The 26,524-nt window shown below is 42.2% G+C and overlaps 1 protein-coding gene across 1 annotated transcript; it reads right to left on the minus strand.

Annotated features, from left to right (window-relative positions):
- Positions 1 to 15,847: 15,847 nt before the first annotated feature.
- Positions 15,848 to 18,768, minus strand: LOC136505620 (transcription factor MYB83-like). Its single transcript, XM_066500786.1, has 2 exons — positions 18,214 to 18,768; positions 15,848 to 16,934 (listed from the first exon to the last, which is right to left on the minus strand). Exons 1-2 carry the CDS (start codon positions 18,501 to 18,503, stop codon positions 16,016 to 16,018), a joined length of 1,209 nt encoding a protein of 402 aa, XP_066356883.1. The 5' UTR covers positions 18,504 to 18,768; the 3' UTR covers positions 15,848 to 16,015.
- Positions 18,769 to 26,524: the final 7,756 nt, after the last annotated feature.

The raw sequence follows: 26,524 nt of genomic DNA on the forward strand, positions 1-26,524 counted from the left end.
CATATAACCTCGTATATGGATAATGTTTATAAAAATACTATACATACCTAAGAGATCTAAAATTTTGTAGTTTAATCAATTTAATGTTCTGATCCACAAATACACATCTGAATATTGTATCACTTTTTTATTATCAAAACGGTCTCAAATGAAAAATACAAACTACAAAGTTGTAGATCTCTTCTTTCCGTACAACTTGTATCTTCATCCGAGTTCATATATAAAAGTTATGATATTTTTAAGCGAGCAAAAAAAAGAAAAATCCATCGATTCATATAGTGGTAACCTCGCTTACTTTGTCTCACTCTCTACTTCTAACATATTAACATGCACTTTGCTCTCCCAAGGTTCGCCGAGAAGAGAAGGCCGTGGCGACAGGAACAAAGAAGGGAGAATTGGGGCCGCTAGCCTCCGTGGCGATTGCTGCAACTCTCTGCCGCAGAAGACGACTGCAATCTTGCTGTACCAACAAAGATATTCTGCGTTGTGGCCCCTCAAACCCGATTCAAGAACAACAGGAATGCTCTCAGGCGGCACAGAAGAGACACATCTGGATCATCGATGTTGTATCCGTCTTGTTCAATTTGTTCATCGATTATGATGAACCGAGCTACTGGTAGACCTCCTCGTGAAGTTGAAGCCAAAAGAATGGAAATGGCCAACAGGGCCTAAGTTTGAACTGAAGGTTTTCAGTCTTCAACTATTTTCCTCCATACGATTGCTCTTCTAAACAAAGCGATTCTGGGAGCAAAAATATATGGGGGTCGATGATCGTCGCACATAAAAGAATGTCATGCCAACACTGTGGCGTTAAGAATATTCTTGTTCCATTCACTCTGGAATATGTCATACCAACACTGTGGCGGTCGATGATCGTCGCATATAAAAGAAGTTATATTGTTAATGATCTCTTCTTGAGGGTCTAGCAGAAGCTGTCACTGGTACAGAGACGACCTTTACTCCTAGTGGGGAACCTCCTCTAGTCCCAGTTCCCCACCTGGGAGCAAGCATCCAGGACTAAAGGGGTCCTTTAGTCCCGGGTCAGAAACCGGGACTAAAAGGGGACGTTTAGTCCCGGTGGGTAACACTAACCGGGACCAAAGGTGCCTCCTGACATGCCACGAGGCCGGCACCCTTTAGTCCCGGTTGGCAATACGAACCGGGAGTAAAGGTTTTTTTTTTTCTTTTTTCTTTTCTTTTCATTTTTTTCTTTTCTTTTCGAAATAGGTTTTCGAAGTCGTATTGTACGCTGCTAATAATACATTTATACGCGCGTATAGTATGTTTCGGTTCAAGCACAATAAACATATTAAATCACACAATTCAAGCATATATATATATATATATATATATATATATATATATATATATATATATATATATATATATGTATATGTATATATATATGTATATATATATATATATGTATATATATATATGCATGCATGCATCATATATATATTTACATGCATGCATGCATATGTGTATTTTACATTATATTATTTTATGTGCATATATTACAAAAGATTGCATTATAGTTGTTGTGCATCATATATATATTTACATGCATGCATGCATATATGTATTTTACATTATATTCTTTTATGTGCATATATTACAAAAGATTGTATTACAGTTGTTGTGATATAACAAGTTTTCTCTCATCCTCTAGCTTGGCTTTCATGGCAGTGTTGGGTCGAAGTAGAACTCGCCCTTGGAATCGATGACCTGGTCATTAAAAAATTCAGCTATAGACTCTTGAATTGCTTTGATTTGGTCTTGTCGTATGACCTTTTCCTCCAATCATCGAGCCTACAGGTTTGAATTAAAGGAAAATAAATTAATATATGTACATACATACATACATATATATATATATAAAGACATAGTAACACAATCAATAATAATAATTAAATGAATATATAGTGTATTTTTAACGTACTTTGAGTCTCTCAGTAGGAGTTCTTTGGGAGACATCCTTGATAAACTTGCAAACATAGTAACCACAGTAGTTGTTCCCCTATTTCTGCCTCAGACACCACTTTACGAGAAAAAGATTTATCATCCAATCTGGTGATCCGGTGAAAGCTATATGTTTAATTAATAAAGATGATACGATTTAGGGGACTTACTTTCAAAGGGATTACATTCAGTGACGCTTTGTATTTTCCCATGTGTTGCTTCTCAATAAAGGTTTTCCAAACACTGCCCAATAAAAAATTTGCCACATCATCAGATATAGTTAATCATCATGTTTATGTGTATATATAGTTGCTAGAGATACCAAAATTACCTCTGGATAATATCTATCATATCTTGGTAGTCTTGTTGTAGTTTTCTCATCGAGTCATAGATTATCAAGTGACTTTTCACCAGATCGATGTCCATCAATATCCAGTGATTGTTGCATGTGTTTATAGGATATAACGCATAACACTCATTAATGAACTAGAATCAACATATGAGCCATTAAGGATGATCGACATTATTAACACTCACTTGAAGTTGTCAGGAAAGAGTATATCCTTCTTGTGGCGTTGGTTCACTAAGAAGTTCATGAGGTTACTCTCTGACTCAAACTTCCAATTAGGCTTTGGAGTAACTGGGTCTTTGAATACTATATGGGGATCAACAAAACCAATTTCATTGTAGCCTTCCTTTCTGCGCTCTGTCATTGTAAATCTGCATATATATAGTACTTGTTAGGATAATTTATATGCATATACACACATATGATGAGTTTAATAATAGATCGAAAGAATTATTACTTACATGCAATAGCAGCTAATGATAACATTATCCAGAGAGGTCAGGTGGCATAGTTGATGAAATTCTGCAAAGTCAACATACATAACATCATCGCCACGGAACCAATGTTCATCTCTAATTCTGACACCAACGCAGAAGTCTCCACCGGTAGACGCCTGCATGTACCACTTGTTTAGCAGGTACATTTGCGTCCCCAGATCACCTAAGGCTTGAGGGTTGTATAGACTCTAGCCTAGTACAAAATTTTTCTTCCAAATATCAACCTCCGCCGCACTCTCAATGTTTCCATCACCAAACATCTGGTAAAGATCGAGACCAGTCTCTTCAATAAATTCACCAAGGTGATCCAAATCGACATCCGGAGGTATGTTTGCCTGATGCATTAATCCTAAATTCGAACCATATTCATTACCAACAACTAGCGGGGGGACTGATTGGTGCGATTGTTGTCCAAGTTGTGTAACTCCTTTCCCTGCCCGCTTCTTTTTCTGTGCTGCCTCAATTGACTTGGTGAGAGTGCGGTCATAGTCCGTTAACGTTGATTTGGACGGCTTATGAGATTCCTGATGTTGTTGCTGGTAAGAAGCCACCTTTTTTTCTTAGAATATCTGGAGCTACAAAGAAGTACGATTTCTCCGGGTTTCTCCTTGCTTCTTGATCCTTTTTAAGTTTGTCATAGAATCTGGACATATCTTTTTTATATGCATCAGTTACTTCTTCATTCTCTTTAGATATTATTTTGGGAATAGCCCTTGGTTTCATGGTGGCTTTCTTTGCCGGCGGGGACTGGTTCTTCGTTTGCGGGGCTGGCCTCTTGCTAGTACTTGGCTTCTTGGTAGGCGGGGGCGGGGGAGGCGTTGGAGACCTCCTTGGAGGTGGTGGCAGCGGCGTTGGAGACCTCCTTGGAGGTGGTGGCTGCGGCGTTGGAGACCTCCTTGGAGATGTTGTGGATGCAGCCTCGCCTTCCAACACACTGTCATCGTACATAGCACTATGATGATCTGGCGATTGAATAATTGGATTTAGGTTGGGGGAGGATCTGCTACAAAAAAAGGAATGACATATTATTATGAGCAAATTGTTAATTATTTAAGCCAATATAAATTAATAATGTAGTGTTTTCATCCGCACCTATGGTGAGGTAGTTCAGGAGGAGGTGGAGGCGACATTCCAGGAATGATGATGTAGCGCTTGCGCCATAGAATGAATGTCTTCTCTGCTTCTCCTAGAGTCTTCTCGTCATCACCTCCAGGAATGTCAAGAGGCAAATCACTAAAACTTTTTTCAGCTTTATCTACCAAGATGGTAGCATATCCTTCTTGGATTATATTCCCATGAATCCTTGGTGTCTTGGTTCGGTCGATAGGATTAACAAGACCGATAGCCACCTTGATTGTGGAATTCCCCTTCGGAATGTGTAGCTCACACGATGTACAAGGTTCAGTGACGTCATCCACAGGGAAGCGCAGTCTTGTGTCCCCTTGATTTGGTATCTCCATGGAAGCGCAGCTGCTTTTTAATTGAACAGATTGGCTAATGTTGATTCCTGGCTCTAATGCCTGCTTGCTTGCACTCACTGCTATTTGCACTTGCCTTCTGATTTCCTCCTACATTCTCGCTTCAAGGTTTTTTTCCCGCTCCTGTGCTTCACGCACCGCTTCCTCCAACCTCTGGAGCCGCTGTGCCTCTTCTTCCTTCTTTCTCTGGCAGCTTCTATAGGAAGGTCTGTCCTGAGGGAATCCATGCTCCTATGAGACACTTCCTTTGCCTCTAGTTCGGCCACCGTGTTCAATAGTCCCGATGGCATATGTCAGTTCATCCTTCTCTCTGTTAGGCCTGAACGCACCACTAGCAGTAACTCTCTGAGCATAAAACAATCTTTCTGCTACTTCTTGTAGTCTTGCGCCATAAACGCACTTCCTTGTCTCCTGGTCCAGTGTTCCCCCATGAGCGAAAAACCAATTCTTTGCACGCTCTCCCCACTCGAGTGATTCTAGTATGATACCCTTGGCAAGAAGGTCTGCTTCCATTTTGTTCCACTTCTTAATGGCAGTCAGGTAGCCACCTAATCCCAAGTTATGGTGGGATGTCTTCTGTTGGGCATTACGTTGGTTCTTTATCACCCGACTCACACCCTCTTCCGACATCTTGTACTGTACAAACTCATCCCAATAGGGCCTCTGCTTTGAGATCGGGCTTAGGACAGTGAAATCTGGTGCTATGTTCTTCTTGACATACGTCGTGTATAGGTGTTTCTTCCAAGTCTGAAACTGGGTGGCCATCTTCTTCATTGTCCAAACCCTAACTCGCTCCTTCAATTCATCACCATCTATTATATCATCGTAAGCATCTGTTTGGAGCGTGAAATGTACCAAGACATCTTTCAAAATTAACGTCTTGTCACGATTGGAGACAAAACTGATATAAGGAGCATTGGTCTTCTTCCATTCATGGGTACTGATCGGGAGCCGGTCCCGTACAAGGTAACCACAGTGGTGCATGAATTTTGTTTTATTTGGCCCCCCCGGTTCGCCTGTATCCATATTGAACTCTGAGATGATGAAGCGGCCCTCTAATGGCTTTTTGGGACCTCGAACATTTTTACTCTTCGTTGTAATTGTTGATGTCGATCCAGAGGGCTACAAAACATAAACATTATTTTTAATGTCATGAGCACACATAAGACATAGGATAATATATATAGCTAATAATAAAAAATATATACTTGGCCAATATGTTGTTGCTCATTTTGTTCAAGAGCTAAGTACTGACTCCCATCATCTGCATCCACTTGCACGTTATTTTTAGCACCATCATCGCCGGCAACTTGAGTGCCAGTGTTGATCAAATTCATCATCAACTCCTCCTCATCCATGTTTCTCGGGTCGGCCATCTAGCTTTAAAAAACAAAACCAATATATAGTACGTCAAATCTTTGCTTACATGCATAAAATCTACGAACAATGTGCATTATTAAATCTTACCCCTCAGTCACGGATGCAATTCACCACACTAGGGCGAACTACGTCGGTACTACGGCAAATTAGGGCTATACATAAACGGCCAAGGGCGAATTGCGTCGGTGACTAGGGCGAACCACGTCGGTGACATCAACAACGTGGTTCGCCCTAGTCATCGATGCAATTCGCCCTAGTGTGATTGTTTAGCGTTAACGATAACGATAATCGAATGTTGATCGACTAGGCCATGAGAGAGGGCGGTGTGACGAGAGTGGCGGTGCTCCACTCCGCCGTATATATGTTTGTACACATGGGTGAATGAGGGCGGCGGTGCTCCACCGTATACATAGAAACGCATGGGTGAACAAGGGCGGCGGTGCTCCGTGATGTATATATACATGCATATGAATACAAATGACGTATATATGTGTCGGCGCGGTGGCCAATGTGCTGACGATGACGACGTGAGGCGGGCCAGCGTGCCGACGACGACGACGTGAGGCGGGCCAGGGCGGTGTCGGTGCGGTGGAGGGCGTCGTCGGCGCGAAGCGGCCCGGGCCGAGGCTGTAGTCAATGCGCTGGAGGGTGTGGCCCACGTGTCGGGCTGGGGCTGTGATCAAAAGGAGTATATTATATATCATGCATGCATGTCCACATGTTTTTTTTCTTTTTGCAAAACACAGTACAAACGTCAATATATAGCATTGCAAACCGGCAAAAAAATTAAAAAAATTGTGAAACTCCATAGCCACAAGCAAGCCACGGCACTGCGCCATCATCCTCGCCACGGCCGGCCATGCGACCCCGCCATGCCCATACTGCGACTGGCCGCTGAATGGCAAAACCCTAGGCACTAGGAGAGAGAAAGCCGAGAGAACTCACCTCGGGCGGGCGCGGTGGAGGGCCGCATGGGCGCGCGCGGTGGAGGGCCGCACGAGGTCGTCGGCGGTGGAGGGCCGCACGGGCGCGCGCAGTGGAGGGCCACATGAGGCGAGGCGCGGGCTCTGGTGTCACGGCAGCGGGCTGATGCGCAGGGGAAGACGAATCGGCGGCGGCGCGAGGAAGAAGAGAGAAAGGGCGGCGGTGTTCAACGAGGAAGAAGAGGAGGGGATCGATCTGCGCCAGGCATTGGCGGTTATATACCAGGGAGATTTACTCCCAGTGCCAGCCACCAGCCGGGAGTAAAAGTCATTTGCTCCCGGTGCGTGTTACCAACCGGGAGTAAAGGTACTTTTACTCCCGGTTGGTAACACGCACCGGGAGCAAAGGTTTTTTTTGGCGGGCCATGAAACTGCAGCCCACCTTTACTCTCGGGTGCGCTTCCCACCCGGGAGTAAAGATGGGCTGCAGTTTCGTTTCCCGCCTGTTTTGAGCAAATTTTTTTAATAGAAATGCAATAGTCTTGTTAAATACATAATAAATTAAATAAAAGGCATAAAATTATTTTGTTAAAAATATGGATTTTCTTCTTCTTTATTGCACATAGGAAAAATCTATAACCTAACTTTTTTATTTTTTGTTATAATTATAAAACATAATGTAACTAATATTTATTATTTTGTTAATGCAAAAATATAGTGTTTAATTAAAATTATTAAAACTATTGATTTTGGACAGGAAATTTGTTTTCACATCATTTTAACGTTAATATTTTAATTTTTCATCACTCAATATCCTAATTTAACTTTTCGAGAGAGAAATCCCACCAAATCAAACATTGATTTAATTTGAAACACGACATAATAAACATCTGAATTCACAATTATTACATAATATCTCAAACACACACTACATTAAATCACTATATCATCAAGTGGGCACAACAGTGAACTTCTTCTTTATGTATGTCCCTTGGTTATGATCACGTCGTAACCATGGAGTGTCCTCATCATTTACCAAGATGCTAGGGTCTTTGTTCACTTTGAAGGGCGGAATTCGGTCATCCTTTTCATAATCTTCTGACATGTCTGACTTGTCCTCAATTCCCACGATGACTCTTTTCCCTGAAAGAACTATGTGGCGCTTTGGCTCTTTGGTTGAGTCATTATCATTTTTTCCTCTTTTTGGTTTGGTAGACATATCATTGACATAGAACACCTGATTCACATCCTTAGCAAGGACGAATGGTTCATCTTTGTACCCAATATTACTAAGGTCTACTGTTGTCATTCCATACTTGTTGTCTACTGTTACCCCACCTCCGGTCACCTTGACCCATTGGCACTTGAACAATGGGATCTTCAAAGTAGGTGCATATTCTAGTTCCCATATTTCATCTATGCGGCCATAATATGTCTGCTTATTCCCATTCGGGTCTGTGGCATCTATACGGACACCACTATTTTGGTTGGTTCTCCTTTTATCGTGGGCTACTGTATAGAATATGTTTCCATTTATCTCGTACCCTTTGTATGTGACGATATGCCATGATGGTTGCATAGCCAATAAATACAGTTGCTCATGGATGCTCTCATCACCTTGACATTTTTTTGCAACCAACCGCCGAAAGTTTTCATGTGCTTATGCATAATCCAAGCTTCAGTCTTCCCTAGAAACTCAGATCGTAAGAGATCCTTGTGTGTCTCAATATACGGATCTACAAAAGAGGAGTTCTGTAGAACTGTGTAGTGCGCTTTATTGAAATAATCATCCTCTGTACCAATATATGTTTTCCTCCCTAGTGTCCCCTTTCCGCTTAGTCTCCCCTCATGTCTCGATTCAGGAACACTAATCGAGTCAAGGTCAGGAATAAAGTCAACATAGAACTCAATGACCTCTTCTGTTCCATAGCCCTTAGCGATGCTTCCTTTTGGGCGAGCACGGTTGTGAACATATTTCTTCAGGACTCCCATGAATCTCTCTAAGGGGAACATGTTGTGTAGGAACACAGGACCAAGAATGAAAATCTCCTTGACTAGGTGAACTAGGAGGTGTGTCATGATATCATAGAAGGAAGGAGGGAACACCAACTCAAAGCTGACGAGACATTGAACCACATCATTCTATAGTTTAGCTAGATCAGTTGGATCAATTGCCTTATGAGAAATTGCATTGAGGAATGCACATAGCTTCATGGTGGCTAGACGTACATTTGGAGGTAGAATTCCTCTTAATGCAACTGGAAGTAATTGCGTCATGAGAATGTGACAGTCATGGGACTTTAAGTTATAGAATTTCTTCTCTGGCATATTTATAATACCCTTTATATTTGAGGAGAATCCAGATGGTACCTTGATGTTGTTTAAGCATTCAAACATGATTTCCTTCTCCTCTTTGCTTAGAGTATAGCTGGCAGGACGTAAGTAATGGTGTCCATCATCTGTCTTCTCTGGATGCAGGTTGTCTCTTTTTCTCAAACAACGCAGGTCTTGTCGTGCTTCAAATGTGTCCTTAGGCTTTCCATACACACCCATGAAGCCTAGCAGGTTCACATAAAGATTCTTTGTTAGGTGCATCACGTCGATTGAGCTGTGGACCTCTAGGACTTGCTAATAGGGTAGCTCCTAAAATATGGACTTCTTCTTCCACATGGGTGCGTGACCGTTAGCGTCGTTCAGAACAGGTTGGCTACCATGTCCTTTTCCAAAGACGACTTTCACATCATTGACCATATCGAGTACATCCTTACCGGTTCGGTTGCGAGGCTTGGTCAAGTGGTCTGCCTTCCCTTTAAAATGCTTGCCTTTCTTTCTTATAGGGTGATTTGCAGGAAGAAATCGACGATGGCCAAGATACATGACCTTTCGACATTTTTTCAAGAATACACCTCTAATATCACTGAAGCAGTGTGTGCATGCATTATATCCCTTGTTTGACTGTCCTGAAAGATTACTTAGAGCAAGCCAATCATTGATTGTTACAAACAACAAATGCTCACAGATCAAAGTGTTCCTGTTTGTACTCATCCCACACACGTACACCTTCTTTATTCCACAAAATGAGAAGTTCATCAATAAGTGGTCTTAGGTACACATCGATGTCATTGCCAGGTTGCTTTGGGCCTTGGATGAGCACAGGCATCATAATGAACTTCCGCTTCATGCATAACTAAGGAGGAAGGTTGTAGATACTTAGAGTAACAGGCCAAGTGCTATGACTACTATTCTGCTCTCCAAAAGGATTGATACCATCTGTACTTAAAGCAAACCTTAAGTTTCTTGCGTCATTTGTAAACTTCGAGAATTCTTTATCGATTGCTCTCCACTGGGACCCATCAGCAGGGTGTCTCAACATATTGTCTACCTTACAGTCTTCTTTGTGCCATCGCAATAATTTTGCATGTTCTTTGTTTCTGAACAGACGTTTCAAGCATGGTATTATAGGAGCATACCACATAACCTTGACAGGGATTTTCTTCCATGGACGTTCGCCCTCAACATCACTAGGGTCATCTCGCCTGATCTTATACCGCGATGCATGGCATACTGGGCATACATCTAATTTCTCGTACTCTTTGCCATGGTAGAGGATGCAATCATTAGGACATGCATGTATCTTCTCAATTTCTAGCCCCATAGGGCAGACAACTTGTTTTGCTTCGTAGGTAGTGGCGGGCAATTCATTGTCCTTCGGAAGCATCTTCTTTTAGATTTTTAGTAACTCTCCAAATCCCTTGTCAGATACACCATTCTTTGCCTTCCATTGCAGCAATTCTAGTGTGGTTCCCAACTTTTTATGCCCTGCATCACAAGTTGGGTACAACAATTTCTTGTGATCTTCTAGCATCCGCTTAAACTTGATCTTCTCCTTTTCACTTTCACATTCTCTTTGTGCGTCACGAATGACCTGACAAAGATCATCAGCAGACTCATCTTCTGCGGCTACCTCTTCTTTAGCTTCTCCCATTGCAGTATCATTGAAGCACACACCATCAGGAATAATATCATTGTCGTCCCATTGTTCTTCTTCACCTTCTTCCATTACAACGCTGGTTTCTTCGTGCTTCGTCCAACAAATATAGTTTGGCATGAAGCTCAACTTGAACAAGTGTGAATGAAGAGTCCTTGAGCAAGGATATTCCACCGTATTCTTACATACGGCACATGGGCAGCACATGAAACCATCGCGTTTGTTTGCCTCGGCTGCATGTAACAAAGAATGCACGCCGTCCATGAACTCTTGGGAGCGACGATCAGCATTGTACATCCAATGCCGACTCATCTGCATTACATGACATAAATACCGTATTAAAACCTAGAACATAATTAGTTAATTATACAACATGCATACCACCACAAAAGCTATAAATTTAAGAAATCGTCGCTACAATATAGACAATCCCAACTACCACTAAAAACACTAAAGCTAAAATGCACTTCAGCAGCACAAGGATTTCGCGACCAATCCTAACTAAAATAGATAGATCCCCCATTTGTTCAACATCTTTGGGCTTCTTCGGCTGGATCACTGCCTCATTAGCCGCCATATCTGCCTATTGTGTAAGATATTTTTGCACGAGTTCAACATACTCTTCCTCCCAGTAGAAGCCTGAACATCCAGTGCCATCCCACTAAAATTAAAACAGAAAATTAGAACTTTAATCACAACCATCATGAAAATAGGTATAAACTAACCATAGTCATTAAATACGATAAAATAACTCACATTGCGATCCGAACACTTGTAGAAAATGCGACCCTTGTTGGGACCCTTCTTCTTCACTCAGTACTCCATCACAATCTTCGTCTCATCACAACACTTGTCGCATGCAATGAGTGGGAGGCCTGGCCTAAGTCGCTTTAGAAACCCATGAGAGGCCGAGGACCCGGAAGCAGTTGCCATCTACTCGCTATACTCATTTTTTAATACACTATAAATTTCTCATTTTATAAACAAATAAAATTAAAAAAAACTCTAAAATTCTCTATATCTCTAAACAATGAAGTGTGCTATGCATGCTACAAATGAACAGTGAATACTAGTTTTTAATAGCTACTTTAACCTTCCTTCATGTAAATATGCAAGCTTGAAGTTTAAAGGTTTTCAGAGCGTTTAACACTACTCTGCTTGCCAAGAAAGTTGCTAGTGTTGTGTCGTTGGCATTTTTCATGGCCGTGGCCATGGTCATTGTGTTCTCGTCTTTTACTATGGCAGGTAAGTAATTCACATGATATTTCCACAAATTAACAGAAGAATGGGAGTGTACACACATAACAATCGATTATCGTTTATATTTATATATATATACTACGTTTGGGTACGGTGATTGACAGATTACTGTGACGATATTAGGATGTGTGAATAAATAACCATCTGTACTAGTTGACCTTGCTTACGTGATCATCTCGGTGAGCATTTCTCCACCGGACGGCACCGTACTTGGCCACGGAAGAGCTTCGATTCTACGAGGAAGGAAACACGGTCTTCCACGACCATTGCCGCTCTCCCTCGTAGAATCAAAGCTCCTCCTTGACGTCCGTTACCACTCGGCAGAGAACATGCTCGCCAAGATGAACATGGTCCGCAAGTTCAACTAGCTACTTTAACCTTCGTTCATGTAAATATGCAAGCTTGAAGTGATTTTGAGCTCAAATTGCTTACAAATGAAAAAAAAACACAATAAAGAACCATATATATATATAGTGAACAAAATGAGATAAGACAATGGTGAAAAATGAGAGTATGAGATTGGTAACCTTTACAACTAAAGAATTGACGGAGGAATCGAAGAATGGATGGAGAAACAATGGAGGGAGGAAGCAAGAACACTAGTGCAGTGAGCTTCAAAATGTGCTGAGCTCGGGCTCGAGGAGGAAGAAGGAGACGGCCGGGATATAAAGGGGGGACCTTTAGTCCCGGTTGGTGGCTCCAACCGGGACTAAAGGTCCCTCCCAACGGCTACTGCGCCAGATAGAGGTGGCAGGGACCTTTAGTCCCGGTTGGAGCCACCAACCGGGAGTAAAAGTCTACCTTTAGTCCCGGTTGGTGGCTCCAACCGTGACTAAAGGTCCCTGCCACCTCTGTCTGGCGCAGTAGCCGTTGGGAGGGACCTTTAGTCCCGGTTGGAGCCACCAACCGGGACTAAAGATATCTCTAGTCCCAGGCGCAAAAAATGCCGGGACTAGAGTCCATTTTGGCCAAGGATCAAAGGTCTGTTTTCTACTAGTGTGTGTTTTTCAATGGAATAAAAAAACATAGGGAAATTTTCATATCATAGCCCACTTGGTCTGATAAGAGAAGATACTTATGAAAGCAACAACCTAGGGAAGGCCCTGTCAGCCACTAGCGATAAACATTCCAACTAATGAGTTCTGAAGCACATGAAATGGAAATCCATGCACGTTATGCGTCATTTTTCGCTCAACACTCATATTAGATATGTCGTACTTCGTCTCGCATAAGACAATTTTCACTAGATAGATATTAATTTGTGTTGATTTCCAAAAGAAATACTACCTTGTTTAATGGTTCTCAGTTCAATGAACAAATGATGTATGTACGTGGTATGGTAACCATCAAGGTTTTAGGTTGTGAAAGAAACATGAGACCAGTATGGGCATGTCAATGGGCTAATGAGAGTGTACAAGCAACTCATGCAAAGGGAATCTTTCTTCTTCTACAGATCCAACGAATCATGGGTTCTGTAAAGGTTACAACATGTCACCAATTGGATGCGAGAATAGAGGGGGGACTCATTAGCTTTTAAATTTAATTCACCAGCTCGTCAGATCAATTCTAAAGAGATCTAGAAAGCAAAAAGGTGGTTAGACTTTGAAGGCTCTCAATTGAGCACTATATTTTGCTAAAAGCTAAAAAGCATGCAAAATATGTAGCAAGGAGGTTGGAGAATATATACAAGTCAGCCACCGAGTTTGGATTGAGTTAGTTAGGCATTCACTTTTTTTTTTCAAAAAAGATTGTTTATTTAAGTAAACGATGTAACAGAGGGAGTGAAATAAAGCACCTTTTATGTTTTTTCAAGGAAAAGAACACCTATTATGCAATGATGTATATCCATGGAGCCCTGCACTTATATATCCTGGGCGCTCTAGCAAGTACGAAGTATATAGCAACAATAATGCCCTCACATGGATGCACTCATACGTTCCAAACCTTTGGCTACGACTTCTGTACTTCACTTGGTGGTTGTGTTCCTTGCGTCAATGATGTGAGGAGTACAATGCAATAATGTACATAAACGGCTATTATGGGATCTTGCTTTGTTTCTAATTAACAAACCAAAGTGGTGGTGGACAATCCTATCTAGGGGCAGGATTTTCATACTTCAATTATCTAGCTCCTTATGTAAGAAAGCAAAACAAGGGCCCTCTCCATCAAACAACTTCATCTCCAATTTCGCTTTATTCTTGAATTAATATTAAAGGGGCTTTGCAGTACAAAGCTACTTCTCCTTGCTTGTACTACTAGTATAGAAAAAAAAACATTTGTATTGGCGGCACTTTCTGAATTTTCACTGGCGGTTTTATTATGAACCATAAATATGAAATAATGTAATAGACTAGCGGTTGGCCTAAGGCTATCACTAGTGTAAATTGGTTTACACCGGCGGTATGCTTACACAAACTGCCAGTGTAAATGGTTTTAGGTCTCCCGTGTTGCTTCCTTACCATTACGCCTATATTTAATTGTGACTAAGTGGATGATACATTCCTTTTCAATTCACTTTAGTGGATATTGCAATACATATTTGAGACACTAAACGAATTCACATGAAAAAGTTTGAACCAAAAAGTTTTAGATTTTTTCGAGTACTATACAACTTTGATTTAGGTCATTTCTTCATCCTTGGTCATTTGAAAAATTCAAAAAAATATTTATTTTAGAATCATTAATCTTAAAACAGAATGAAAAAGTAGTAAGCTACAAAGTTGTAGATATTTTGAAGTACTACAACTTTGGTTTATGCTGTTTCTCCCTCCGATGTCATTTGAAAATTAAAAAAAATTCAAATGATTGCACCGGTGTCAGGTTAATAAAACGGCCAATGTAAACATATCTATACTGACAGTTTTTTAAGGCCACCACCAATATAAATCCAGGATTTACACTGGTAGTCCCTTAAGCCAACCGCCAGTATAAATCTAATTTTGAAGTTTCTAGATCAAAATTTGGGCAGGAGAATCAATGTAATCTGTTGGATCTAAATTACTCCCTCTATTTCAAAAAATAAGACATATAGGTATTCAGCAAAGTCAAACTTCATGAACTTGAGCAACAATTATTCAAAGGATAATTCTTTTTAACCTTCAACTGGCATATAGTAGTCTGATTTTCAACCTGAATTATGAAACCAGGTACCAAACGCCCTCCAACTGTTGAGCGGTCAATTTGGTCCTTTGGCTATGTGCTCTAGATGATAGATCGTTTAGAGAGAGACACTACACCCCAAATAAATGTTTGTGTTGTAGGCGGGATGAGTGTGTGTGTGTGTGTGTGTGTGTGTGTGTGTGAGAGAGAGAGAGAGAGAGAGAGAGTTTCTATCGATTTGTCGTCATGGCAAAGACCAAAGAGGCACATCCACTTTCCTGTCTCCATTCTCTTCATTCTTCTGTGATGTAATTGCACCTGTGTAACGACCTCTGCCTCTGATTGCATTGCAACCAACATATACTTGAGCAGTACCGACAGTGACTGTTCCTCCAAGTGCATGCATGCAGGCACATGCTGATCGATGGATGCATCAGTGTCATGTGTATAATCATGTTCTCTCGATCAGGCACAGTACTACAATGCACCTTTCCGGCCGGCCCCCCAGGATCTATATTCACAAGCTCATCAATGTGACTTCATGTGCAAGGGAAGCAGTTGGTACATGAAAGGAAAGCAAAGAGGAAGCAAAGGAACAGACACAAACTAAAAGAGATATAGCTTTACCACCAAGGAAGAAAAATATGGATAAAGGTGAAGCATGCTGCATTATATATGTATGTATAGCTACAACATTATTTTATATATTCCGCAACTCTTATTGTATGTACAATATATATAAGCTCATATATACAAAATATTTAAAAATTATGTGAGATGAGAGGTGGTGACTTCCACATATAGTATAGCTCAGGATTCGATTGAATTATTTGCATGGCATGAATGCCTGTGTACAAGAGGATGAATAGTCCAAGATATGTGTGGGACCCAAAAGTGAGGTGAAGTAGCTGTGCGAGAAGAGAAAACCTTTTACATTGGAATAGCAATGTCAAGGATGATGTAAAAATACTAATCTTAACGTATAAGTATGTATATATGTATAGTTGTATATATGCATGTATGTACTACTACTTCTATTGGCAGCCAGCTGGAGATGCAGCATGCATGGGCCCTCCCAATCATTCAACTTGGAAATCAAGGAAAGGCAAGGATGACACATCTTTCATCAGCTCCTCCAGGTCCCACTCCCCATGCATGACATTCCTGCTAATGTACTGCTGGTGGGCCCCCTCCCAGAAGACTGCAGCCACATTGCTGCCGGTGTTCACTTGGCTGATGGTGTTGATGTTGTCCTTGGTGTTGTTGTTGTCTGTGATGTTGCTCTCATTGTTACTCAGTGTCGTGGTAGTAGTCTTAGTAGTGTTGTTGCTGCTGTTGTTTTTAGGGTTGTTATTACCACTTGATACCATTAGGGCCTGGCCTTGTTCTTGCTCTTGTGCTGCTGCTGACATGGGCTCTAGCAGAGGGGGCACTACACCAAACATGCCTTCTCCACGCATGAAGCATCCTCCTCCTTCCATTGCCATCATCCCATGGTGACGACGAGAAGTGCTGCTGCCATAGTAATAACCACCGTGCAATGCGGCAACTTGGTGCTTGAACGCCGGCGCCGCGTGGCCATGAAAGAACCCTCCCGGTGACGCATCGGTCATAACACCACGGAGCTGGTCAGGGAAGGGGACGAGGCCTCCATAGCTCCTGCTGGCCGCCGCCGCCGCTGCCATGGTCGCCGTCGGCGGTGGCTGCTGCCTCTGATGCATCGACGAGGTACAAGAGGAGGACGAGTCCACCATCCACAGACCTGTCGTCGTCGTCATTGCGTGGTGGTGGTGGCCACCGTCCTGATGATCTAGGCCGGCGAGGTCGCGGCAGCTACCGGCGGCGACCTTGTCATTGGGCTCCGGCGACGCGCAGTCGGTAGCCGCCGGCGACGAAGCTGCCGAGCTGTTCTTGAGCCGCTTTTTGATGGTGGAGTTCCAGAAGTTCTTGATCTCGTTGTCGGTGCGCCCCGGCAGCCGGGCAGCGATCTGAGACCACCTGGAATGTCGTAATGGTGGGTTGATTTCACAGTAAGCAAACGATCGATCCAGATAGATGTTTCTGTCAGAGAAAAAGTCATGCGTACGTCCAATTTTTTATTACACATATATATGTGTACGTACGTGTCAACATCACGCGCAGCTATATGTTTTGATATATGCATGCATGGGCTGGGCATATGGCTAGCTCGACAGAAAATATCTCGAGGTCAAAGAAAATAGCTCATGTCTTAATCTCCTTTAAGAAAAATTAATGTGGATCCAACAAAAATTGCATGATGCTCAGTAAAGGAAGTAACGGGCAATATCTCTCTTTCGGAGTCCTTTTGAGTGACTTTATTTTAGCATCTAGGTTTTATCAGCCTTGGAAATTCATTCATTTCATGGGAAATATAACATCAAACACCCCAAAAAAATGAATACATGCAAATGGAATATTATTGTGAAGTGTAGTACTGCATCTACACATACACTATTGCAAAATGTTAGTTATGTCACCGATATATTACTAGCTAGTTTTTAGGTAGATATTCATGCTAATGATGTGAAGTATTGGATCTACCCACGTAAAACATACATTTATCAACTAGCTAGAACAGAAACCAAAATACATAATTTCTCCTTAACCTAATCTTGCACCTTATAATTAGTAATTTTTGTTCCGTATATTATATATTCTTTTAGCCCTTTCCCTACAGATTTTTCTTAAAAAAAGTTTTTGACATTAAGAAAAAGATAAAACTCATCGCACTGAAAATTGCAACTAATTGAACTTCCTACGTAAGTCACAACATATATGTCACTCATTGTAAGGCTGATAGCGAGGGGACACAAGGCCCGTATTTTGGCCAGACACATTATAGTGACATACTATAATTATTATTATAAAGCTATTTCCTCACTCGTTGAAAATTTTCTAGTAAAAGTCGTTATTACAGGCGTGCAATGCAACTACAGACTCGTGGCGATCTCCTTAACTATGCAAATGAGAGCTAGATAGAGGGCGAATGAAACTCCATCTATCTATGTAGGAAATCTAAATGTGTGCAATGCAACTATATATGCAGGGGATCGATCTGTAGTAGCTAATTCAAAATAGCAAATAAGTTTTTTGATCAACATATGTTTTTAAAAAAAATTGAAATCGAAATAATAAAAATTGCTTGCCAACATGCGACATAATCATCAAAGCCCATAAATTAACTCTCTAGATCGAGAGCCTTATTGTCGTGCTGTGTAATCACCATACACTGCACGTGTGCAGCACGCGTACGTACCTGTTTCCTAGGATGGCGTGGAGGCTGACGATGAGCTCCTCCTCCTGCGGCGAGAAGGCGCCGCGCTTGAGGTCCGGCCGGAGGTAGTTGATCCACCGGAGGCGGCAGCTCTTGCCGCACCGCTGCAGCCCGGCGTTCCGGGCCACGTCGCTCCAAGAACCCTGCCCACTCCGCAGCATGTACGCCACCAGCCTCTCGTCCTCCTCCGGCGACCACAGCCCCTTGCGCAGCTTCGTGGCCGTCGCCCCGGCATTGCCGTTTTTCGTCGCTGGGCACTCCGGTTTCCTCATTGCCGCCGTGCTATAGCTGGGTACGTATACGTTAGTTACTACCCAGCTGGTTCTTCTTGGCTTGATGGATGGATCTGGCACGTGCGGAGGTCGATGCGCCCAGGTGCGGAGCGGATAGCTAGTGCTAGGGAATGTGCATGAGGAGGTCGATCGCTCTCGATCGCTGCAAGCAGAGCAGTCTGTGTAGGTGTCGAGAAGATAACGAGGAAATGGACCTGAGTGTGTGTGTATATATATGATGATGTGTTTGAGTGTTGTAAGGAGTGAGGTGAGGAACGAAGAAGGAAGAGAGATGGACGAGAGAGAGGAGCGAGGTAGGAGGGTGAAGGCGGAGATGGCATGATGGTGATGGTGATGGGTGTGTGTGTGCTTTGCTTAAAATTTGGACAATGGGGAGAGCTGAAGGGGGATCGGCAAACAGCAAAATTGCTAGGCTCACACGCCCAGCAGTTTGCAGTTTGGCTTTGGCCTGGGTGCTAGTACGTATTGCTCAACTTCGAGACCTAGAAAATAAAAAAATAAAACTCACTTTTAACGTGTTGCAAGAAACTCATTTGAGGACCATAAGTCACAATTTTATTTACTAACTAAAAATATTCTACATGGTTAGGTCTCTTTCCACCACGCCACTACCTCTCTCTCTCTCTCTCTCTCTCTCTCTCTCTCTCTCTTCATATGGCTTCTCCACCGCCACCACCACGGCCCCCCTCCTTCCGTGCGACGCCCTCATCGATGGCGAAGAGCATCATGATCCTCCATCATCCAATCTAGTCCTAGTAGTTAGAGTTTAGATTAAATAAATTGTTTCACTAAGCTACTGAATATACCATTGCCTTCGTCAATTCCCTGGCGAATCTTGTTTCTTGTAAACAATTCTGGTGCGAATGCCTATCTAGGCACTCAATCAACATTCTCCATATCATTTCCTTTTGAACGGTTGATGTGGTTGGTGGGATGGTCATATTCTCCGTTTGTACATATGTATCACCAGCTCCCTAGATTCTAAGCTAGCGATGTCCAGAATGTTATCCGAACTTCAACTTCTAGCATATTGGAACTAGGCAGTCGTCCACATGGATTAAATTGGAGATGAAGAATGTTATTATAGAGCTCTAATTTAGTGTATCTTTCTTATTGTCTAAAGATTTTGGATGTACATAGAGATGTAATTGTGCTCTCAATTTAATTGAATCCCTTCCTCTTCGCAAACAAAATAAATAAAATTTACTGAGATTACATGTATGAAGGGGATATTCGTAAATGAGTCAAGCATTCATCGGATGAAGTGGTGAATATACAACAACAAGAATGAGACACATTGTAAGTTTGTAGAACTATAGTGACTTAGAAGTGCAATGCTATCATGTTAAGAGTGACCATCAATTTGGTGGTACCATCATCTCAAAGATGTATGAGATACTTTAGCTATATAACCCTGTTCATCATGTTCTTTTTTCTAGGAGGATGAAGGAGTTGGTGTAATTTGTTACCTAGGTTTTCACTTCGTGTTGCAAGAGAATAGGTGCCAATGCATCATGCTGGCTCTTTTTATTTGAAAGCAGGATAGATACCTATAGACGATAATATTGAGCTGTGTATGAGATTTTATAGGTTGGTTAAAACTCACCGATTGAGTTTCGTTTATAATTTTTCTTATATTGTAATATTATATTATTTATCATCTTATTGTAGAGGACAGAGCTTCACTACTAATAATAATGTAACTTGCTTCATCAAGATACTCATTTTGAGAGAGGTTGATAATTAAGTGTAAACAACAACAGTATTGTGTTGTACTCCCTCTGGCTCAAGATATAAGGTGTGATTTGACTTGGTGCAGTCTTCAAGATCATACTTTAACCGTTATTTTATACTATTGTATATAATTTATGGCAACAACAAAAGTATCATTAGAAAGTATTTGTAAAGACAAATCTAATGTTATCACTATTGTACTATAATTTTTTATATTATTAGATTATTTATTGGTCAAAGATAACGAAGTTTGAATTTGAAATACATGCATGCCTTATATCCCCCGAGGGAGTATTATATATACTCCATATTAGTAGAAAGAGAAGTACGACAATACTCTAGCTGGCCTGTTCGCTTGAACCTATCAGCCGGCTTATCAGCTAGAATTTACAGTATTTTTCTCTCACAACAAAACAGCTTCAGCCGGCTTATCAGCCGGCTTTAATACCAGCTGAACAGGAGGTACGGGTGAACCATGCATTTTGTTGTGTCGATGAGAGTTGAGACACACCCAGTGCTCTAGTCTTCTTGTCTTTGACTCCAGCTCTGGTTGTCTTTTTTCCCTTGTCACGTCCCTTGAGCCAGAAGGCTATCATGGCCACCTGAGGGCAGCGAGATCAGTTGAGGAGACATTGTTGCGATAGAAAAATACTTTCTTTGCTAAAAAAATAAGGCTCATAAGACAAGGGGGGTTGTTTTGCAATGAAGCATACCATGCATACCTCTGGATCGGCAAGTTACATAATTGCTTCCACTTCACATAATCTCTCTCTCTCTCCGGCTTACAAATGGCATCATCATCACATAAAGGGATTTATTTCGATGATGAGGGGCATATCGGAACAGTCGCTTATAATATGTGCATGCAATAACAGATCGATCGATGTCGATGGAGCTGGCCTGATGAGCTGTTGAGCCTGTTCGCTGGTTGGTTTTTGGACTAATAATAAGTTCGGCTGGTGCTGGTTTATTGTGAGAGAAAAACGTTGTTAGCTAGTTGATAAGTCCTGACTGAAATCAATAAGCGAACATGCTGGTTGTGGTAAGCTGCAAAACATGCATGCGTGGAAGCCTTTGCATGGAGTGTACGTCTGGCTACCAGGCCCCCCCTCTGCTTCCTCTTCATCTGCAAGGGAGCTAGCCAGCCGGGCCGGCTGTGTGCATTCATCTCTCTCTCATCTCTAGAAATCGAGATGTCAAATAAAGGTCCTGTTCGGTTTATCCCATATTCGATTTGTTTGGGTTTTTTTTTCAGTCGGAACAGTATTTTCCTCTCACAATAATTCAGCCAGAACAGTGTTTTCAGCCAGTTTCAGCCAAAATTCTACCAACCGAATGGGGCAAAAAAAGGGGAAAAAGAAAGAAAAGATGATCATGGATATAGTTATGTATACCTGCAGGGAGGGCTAGCTTGCAACTTTACAAGTTGGTCGTGTAGTATATACATCACATCATACATGCTGTGATCTTCTCAAGATTTTGTCCACTTGTTACGTATCAGTGGGAATACACACAATACGTACGTGCAGCAAAGTACTAAAGTAGTGGGGCATACCAGTCAGTGGGCTAACTGTCACCTGTCTCATCGCTAGCTATAGCCTTCTGGGCTACGGCGTCTCGTGTGATCCCTACCTACGATATAATGAGCACTGCACTGACAATTCCTGGCTGGCGTATGTATCTAGCTGCATTTCGAGAATGCTGCCTTCTCTTGCCGTGTGGCTGAAGAGGCTTGGTAATTTCGTTATGGTGCCACACGTGTGCACGGTAAAAGTTTAGATTATTGCATTGTAAAGAGGCTCTAAGCTACTATAGAACTAACGTTCACTGTTGGCTGCACTAGAACTGACAATGATAACCCTTCGCTGGTTCTTAACTTGATAATCAGAAAATGACGGGGGACCTCCTAAAACTAGTAGTGTGAAGGTCCTCGTCACTGCCTAGGGCCGGTCCTAAGTATTTTTAGACCTAGAACGGACTAAAATTTTAGACCTTTTGTATAAATATAATAATACTAGGAGTACTATATATATATATATACACATACACGAGCTAATAAATAGCAAACTGAAATAAATACATACTCACGATCACTCACATTTATGTAGAACCCTTTTGTATAAATATAATAATACTAGGAGTACTATATATATATTTGCATGTTTTCTTCTTTCTTTTGTCATTGCCAGAAGGAAAAAGTCCGTTTTTTGCCCTTCAACCATGGCAGCAGTTTGGTTTTAGCCCTGCAACTCCAAAACCAGACAACCGTAGTCTATGAACTCTGTAAACCAGATAGAAATGGCCCTCGCGCCGGCGCGTCGGAGGGTTTCCGCCCGGTCAACCCGCGACGACCGCGTTATTGGGCCTTTTTCCTTTTCTCGCGGCCCACTTACTCGCGCTCTCTTCTCTCACTCTCTTCCGTTCGTTCCCCAACCCCGAACCCTAACTCCCGACGGCGGCGACGGCGACGGCGATGGCGGAGGGTGCTGGTGTGGGTGCGGATCGACAGCTCCTAACATTCCTCGCGCGGGGACCCGTTCTAGTCGCCCACCTGCAGCTGTGGAGGCGGACGAACGCCTCGGCGGCGGGCGTTGTGGGCGCCACCGCGGTCTAGATCGTCTTTGAGCGCGTGGGCTACAACTTCCCCTACTGACCAACGCCTTGCTCCTCCTCGTCGCCATCGTCTTCTTCTGGGCCAAGTGCGCGTCGCTGCTCAACAGGTATGGTCATCGTTCTTAGGAATTCCTCGTTCATATTCTGCTTCGGCAACTCGTAGCACTAAGTCATTGTGTATGATATGTTAACTTGATAGGAATTGGTTTGGTCTTCATGTTGCAATGCCTCTAATTGATATTTAGGTTTTTTGTGATTTTGCGTGATATTTTGTGATCAGCAATGTACAGTGTACTTGCATTGTTACTAGGCTACATGTTGTCCATTCAGAGTGGTAGTCTGAAAGTTTTTTGGTTCCTGTTGCATGAAGTGTAGGGCATTTTATGCACCATGGACCCTCTGGATACTCTTCCTATTCGGTTTCATTATGGTGGAGAATTCTTGAGAAGAGGAAATAATGTGTATTACTTAGGAGGATTGGTGGGGGTGTCATACACTGACCATGATAAAGTCTCTCTCCCTGAGGTTATGGGGCACCTTAAGGATCATTGCACTGTTGAAGAAGGAGCATTGTTGCACTGGCTTGGTCCTGGAAGGCAGCTTTCTAATGGCCTACGTGTTCTGATGGATGATCAGACTTGCATTGAAATGGCAAACAACATTGAGGAAGGAGATGTAGCAGAGATATATGTTGAAGGACATGCAGTTGATGATGAAGAGGAAGAGGAGGATGAGGACAACAACTATGAAGATGAGATTGAAGGTGAGCAAGAAGAACATAATGACAGTGAGTTTGAAGGTGGATATGAGGAACTGACAGATCCAGGTGAAGATGTCTTGGTTGCTCATAATAAGCATGAAAGTAGGGAAGATGTAGAGAAACAAATCAAATTTGTAAGGGAGTGGTACAGCCCTAGCAAGATGGACAAGGGGAAGCAGGTGGTTGATGACCAAGGGAGTCAGCCAGTTTCAAGTGTTTTGAATGACAAAGAGATTTTAGAGGACAACAGTGACAGTGAGTTTTTGCCTGGAGATGACAATTCATCTGAGGAAGATGAAGAAGTTGTATAGATTCAAAAGAAGTTCAAGGAATTCAAGAAGAGCATGAAGAGTGGACAAGTAGCAAATCTAGATGATGTCATCTTGGATAGGCCAAATTCTGTGCCAACCACGTTTGAGCTTGATGATGATGCAAATGACACCCCATATGCTAACAGCAGTGCAGAGGATGAGTCAGAGGAGGAAGTAAGTGAGGGACACTTAGAGACCAAGCACAGCTATTACCCAAGGTTCAACAAGAGTGTACCTAGTCCTAGGTTTGTGATTGGCATGAAGTTCACTGAGAAAAACAGTTCAAGAAAGCAGTTATCAAGCAAAGTTTGCTAGAGAGGAGGGTGATCAGGTTTAGGAGGAATGAGTCACACAGGATGTTAGCTCTATGTGATTGGGCCACATGTACCTAGAGATGTTTGTTGTCAACCAATTCAAGGATAGACAGCTGGCAGGTGGCTAGTCTAAATGATTTGCACACATGCCCCCCAAGGAGGGACAACAAGTTAGTAACTGCTAGTAGGATTGCAAAGAAGTATGAGAAGTTCATAAAGGCCAACCCAACATGGAGTTTGGAAAGAATGAGAACCACAATTCAAGAGGAGATGTTTGCTATGGTAAGCATCTCAAAACTGAAAAGAGCAAAGGCAATTGCCATGCAAAAAGAAATAGATGCAACCAAAGGCCAGTACCAACTTCTATACAGATATCAGCTTGAATTGTTGAGAAGTAATCCTGGCAGCACAGTCATTGTCAAAAAAGAACTTTAGTTGGAACCACTAGTATTCCAGAGAATGTATATTTGCCTGGATGCATGTAAAAAAGGATTCATGGTAGGGTGTAGAAAAGTGTTAGGTATAGATGGTTGCTTCTTTAAGGGTGCAATGAATGGGGAGCTTCTGTGTGCAATAGGAAGGGATGCCAACAGCCAGATATATCCCATAGCATGGGCAGTAGTAGAGAAGGAAAACAATGAATCATGGGACTGGTTTTGTGACATTTTGTTCAGAGATGTTGGAGTGGGAGATGGGGAGGGGTGGGTTATCATATCTGATCAACAGAAGGGTATCCTCAATGCAGTATAGAAATGGGCTCCTAGTGCTGAACATAGAAACTGTGCCAGGCATATATATGCCAACTGGAGAAAGAAATTCAAGAACAAGGAGTGGCAAAAGAAATTCTGGCATTGTGCAAAGGCACCCTGTCCATCATTGTTCAATCTTGCAAGGGCCAGACTAGCAAAGTATACACTAGATGGTGCACAAGCCTTGATGAACACTAATCCAGCTCATTGGAGTAGGGCCTGGTTTAAGATAGGATCAAATTGTGATTCTGTTGACAACAACATGTGTGAAACATTTAACAAATGGATTGTGGAAGCTAGGTTCTTTCCTATTGTAACTATGCTGGAGACAATTAGAAGGAAGGTGATGGTGAGGATCCAACAGAATAGGTCTAAGTCACAAACATGGACAGGAACAGTGTGTCCCAACATCCTTAAAAAGCTAAATGCAAGTATCACCCTTTCAGGGGTATGCCATGCTATTAGCAATGGAGCTAACAGATTTGAAGTCAATCATTGGGACAACAGGTTCATAGTTGACCTACAGGCTAGAGAGTGCTCTTGTAGGTATTGGTAGTTGTCTGGGTTGCCATGCTACCATGCTATTTCATGCATCTTTTACAACACAAATGTGCTAGATGATTACATTGCATCTTGTTATCATATTAATGAGTTCAACAAGACTTACTCTCACTGCCTAAACCCATTGGAGGGTATGCAGAGTTGGCCAGAGTCTCATCTCCCACCCTTGAAGGCACCTAGATATGTGAGAATGCCAGGCAGACCTAAGAAAGAAAGGAAGAGGGAGCCACAAGAACAACCAAAGGTAGGGACAGTCATCAGATGCAGAAAATGTAAGGGAATAGGCCACAATAGGTCCACTTGTGACAAGAGACATGGGGTTCCATCTAGTAGTGAAACTCCAGGAGGCACAGGTCATGTTGCTCCACAACCAAGTAATGTATTAGCTGCTGCTTCTACACATGGCAGCTTTGTACCCACTGCTACCTCTAATGAAAGCAGTAGAGGAAGAGGGAAAAGAAGAGCATCTCAGCGAAGCCAAGTAACTGTATGTGCTACTGCTTATTTTTTCCTCACATTGCTTATATTTTGCCTCCAATTGCTTATATTTTAACTCACATGCAGAAAAATATCAAGTGCACTGCAATAGCTAGAGTGCAAACACCTGGGCAAGCTACCATGCATTTACAAACCAATGTTTGATTGTCACAGGCAAGTTCATCTGTCAACTTGAGTTTTAATGGTGGAAAAGCATGTGTTACCGTCACTGCTGAGGAACCTCCAAGGAAGAAGCAAGCAGTGAACAAGTGCACACAACCAAGCCAACTGCTACTTCTCAAAGACCATGATGATCCCTAAGAGCATGTATTGCCATATTGTGATGTTACCTTGTAATGTACTGCCAAACTTTTAAGGCATTTGTAATGCAATGTTCAGTCGTTTCTATCACTCCTTGGTTGAACTTGTAATGTAATGCCAGACTATAAGTGCTCGAAGCTGTGCTGGTGTGCAAATTATA

Source organism: Miscanthus floridulus, chromosome 14 (assembly GCF_019320115.1).
Source record: "Miscanthus floridulus cultivar M001 chromosome 14, ASM1932011v1, whole genome shotgun sequence".
Classification (NCBI taxonomy): Eukaryota; Viridiplantae; Streptophyta; class Magnoliopsida; order Poales; family Poaceae; genus Miscanthus; species Miscanthus floridulus.

Coding starts and splice junctions, on each gene's coding strand:
- LOC136505620 (XM_066500786.1), bottom strand. CDS start 18,503: ATGAGGAAACCGGAGTGCCCAGCGACGAAAAACGGCAATGCCGGGGCG. Junction 16,935..18,213: donor CACGCCATCCTAGGAAACAG/GTACGTACGCGT, acceptor ACGACATTCCAG/GTGGTCTCAGATCGCTGCCC.